Raw genomic sequence first — 1,553 nt, 5'->3', positions numbered from 1 at the left:
CATTGTGTGAAGATTCAATAGGACATAATAAGCTGTATTAGAAGTGCTTGTCAAGGTGCTTGGCAAATGATAGGTGCTCGGTCAATAGCCTCTGTGTGTAGTAACAGTTCTGGTAGTAATTTTGGTAGCCGGGGGGACGGTAATAACTGTGATGGCAACAAGATTCTTATTCCCATTTCACAGATGAAGACATAGACTCAGGGAAAGAAAAATCTTCAACTGTCACTGGGTACCTAGCCCACGCCACGACACATCCTAAGACCTGGCACATGATAATTTTAATGAAATATCTGGGTGAATGGATTAATGAAAGGAGAAAGCAGAGCCAGGGGTGTGGGGGGTGGTGTGAATGCCCACTGAAGTCTGAAGTTGGGTGCAGATTTGTTCATCAGTTGAAAGCTAATCTGGTCACATCTGGAGGTGGCTCTAGGTCACCCTAGAGGTCTAGACAGGATGTCTTCAGGTCAGGGGGCTGAGTTGCCATCCAAAGACTCAAAGGAGTGAATTGTACACATCAGTCATGGGGTTGGCCTGGCCACCACCCTTCTGGAACACCACCTGGCCTTCTGACCTCATAGAGAGCCTGACCAGGCGTGCCCTGGAGACCTCAGAGTGCCAGAGAATCTCCACTGCGGCCTTGGCTCTGCACAGTCAGGGCTTCCCTGAAGTCTGCCTCTCTCTGTCATTATGCTTGGCCAGGACTGCTCATCCTGATGGCACTGGGCAGGCAGTGGGCTGCAGAGGAAGAGCAGAGGGGACCAGGAGGCAGGCACTCTGTGTGACTTCAGAGGGTCCATCTACTCCAAGACCCCACTGCTGCCATCTGTAAGTGGAAGAACTGGACCAGATGGGGAATAAGGAGGGCTCCATCTCATGCCGAAGGCCAAGGCTAGGAATGGCTGCCTGGGGTGCAGTGCTGGGAGGGTTTGCAAGGGGAGTGTCAAGGCTGGCCAGGGAAGAGTCAGGGCCCATTAGCAGAATGAAGTGGCTAAGGATGCCTTCAGCCCTAATAGCCACAAGTGAATTCTATTGAAAGGGAGTTCCAGCATCTCACAGACCAAGTGGAGCCTCAGGATGGAGGCTGAAGGCCAGACAGGATCCTCCCTGTCCCGTGCTTCTCAGAACTCACAGATTGTCAGTCGGTTGTACAGGCAGTTCCTGTCATTCCACCGCCCATCTGTGTACATCTCCACACACTGCTCTGTTCCCCGACCCGCGGGCTCCCCTGGGTACCAGTTGGTGTAGTTTACAGGGGTCCCATCTGAGTAGCGGAAGTCTCCAGGGCTTGGACCTTCAATCAGGCCCACATAGGCATATGTGTTGTACTTCTTCACGAAGCTTGCAATGGCCTCGTTTTCCTCTGGACTCCTCGGGACAGCAACGCGGCCGCCTGCACTGGCACATGCCTCCTGAATGGCATCAAAAGTGGCAGACTGCCCATTGGTGGAGAAGACCTTCTCTCCTACTGCCAGTATGGACCCCTGTAGACTGAGAGCTGGGAGCAGAGGAGTCTGGGTCAGGCCACTGACTGCTTTGTCTCTAAGCCACCTCCC

At 53.2% G+C, this 1,553-nt stretch overlaps 1 protein-coding gene across 1 annotated transcript in view; it reads right to left on the bottom strand.

The window, feature by feature from the left end:
- Positions 1 to 787: 787 nt before the first annotated feature.
- The window catches only part of LOC105503043 (pulmonary surfactant-associated protein A-like), a 2,832-nt gene continuing 2,066 nt past the window's right edge, over positions 788 to 1,553 (bottom strand). The window contains exons 3-4 of the mRNA XM_011929775.1: positions 979 to 1,495; positions 788 to 863 (exon numbers count right to left, since the gene is read on the bottom strand). Of these exons, the coding sequence (XP_011785165.1) occupies positions 1,119 to 1,495 (377 nt within the window). The 3' untranslated portion in view covers positions 788 to 863; positions 979 to 1,118. The remainder of the gene's footprint in view (positions 864 to 978; positions 1,496 to 1,553) is intronic.

This window comes from Colobus angolensis, unplaced genomic scaffold (assembly GCF_000951035.1).
Source record: "Colobus angolensis palliatus isolate OR3802 unplaced genomic scaffold, Cang.pa_1.0 Scaffold12, whole genome shotgun sequence".
Lineage (NCBI taxonomy): Eukaryota > Metazoa > Chordata > Mammalia > Primates > Cercopithecidae > Colobus > Colobus angolensis.
This window is presented reverse-complemented; position numbering and strand designations above follow the sequence as displayed.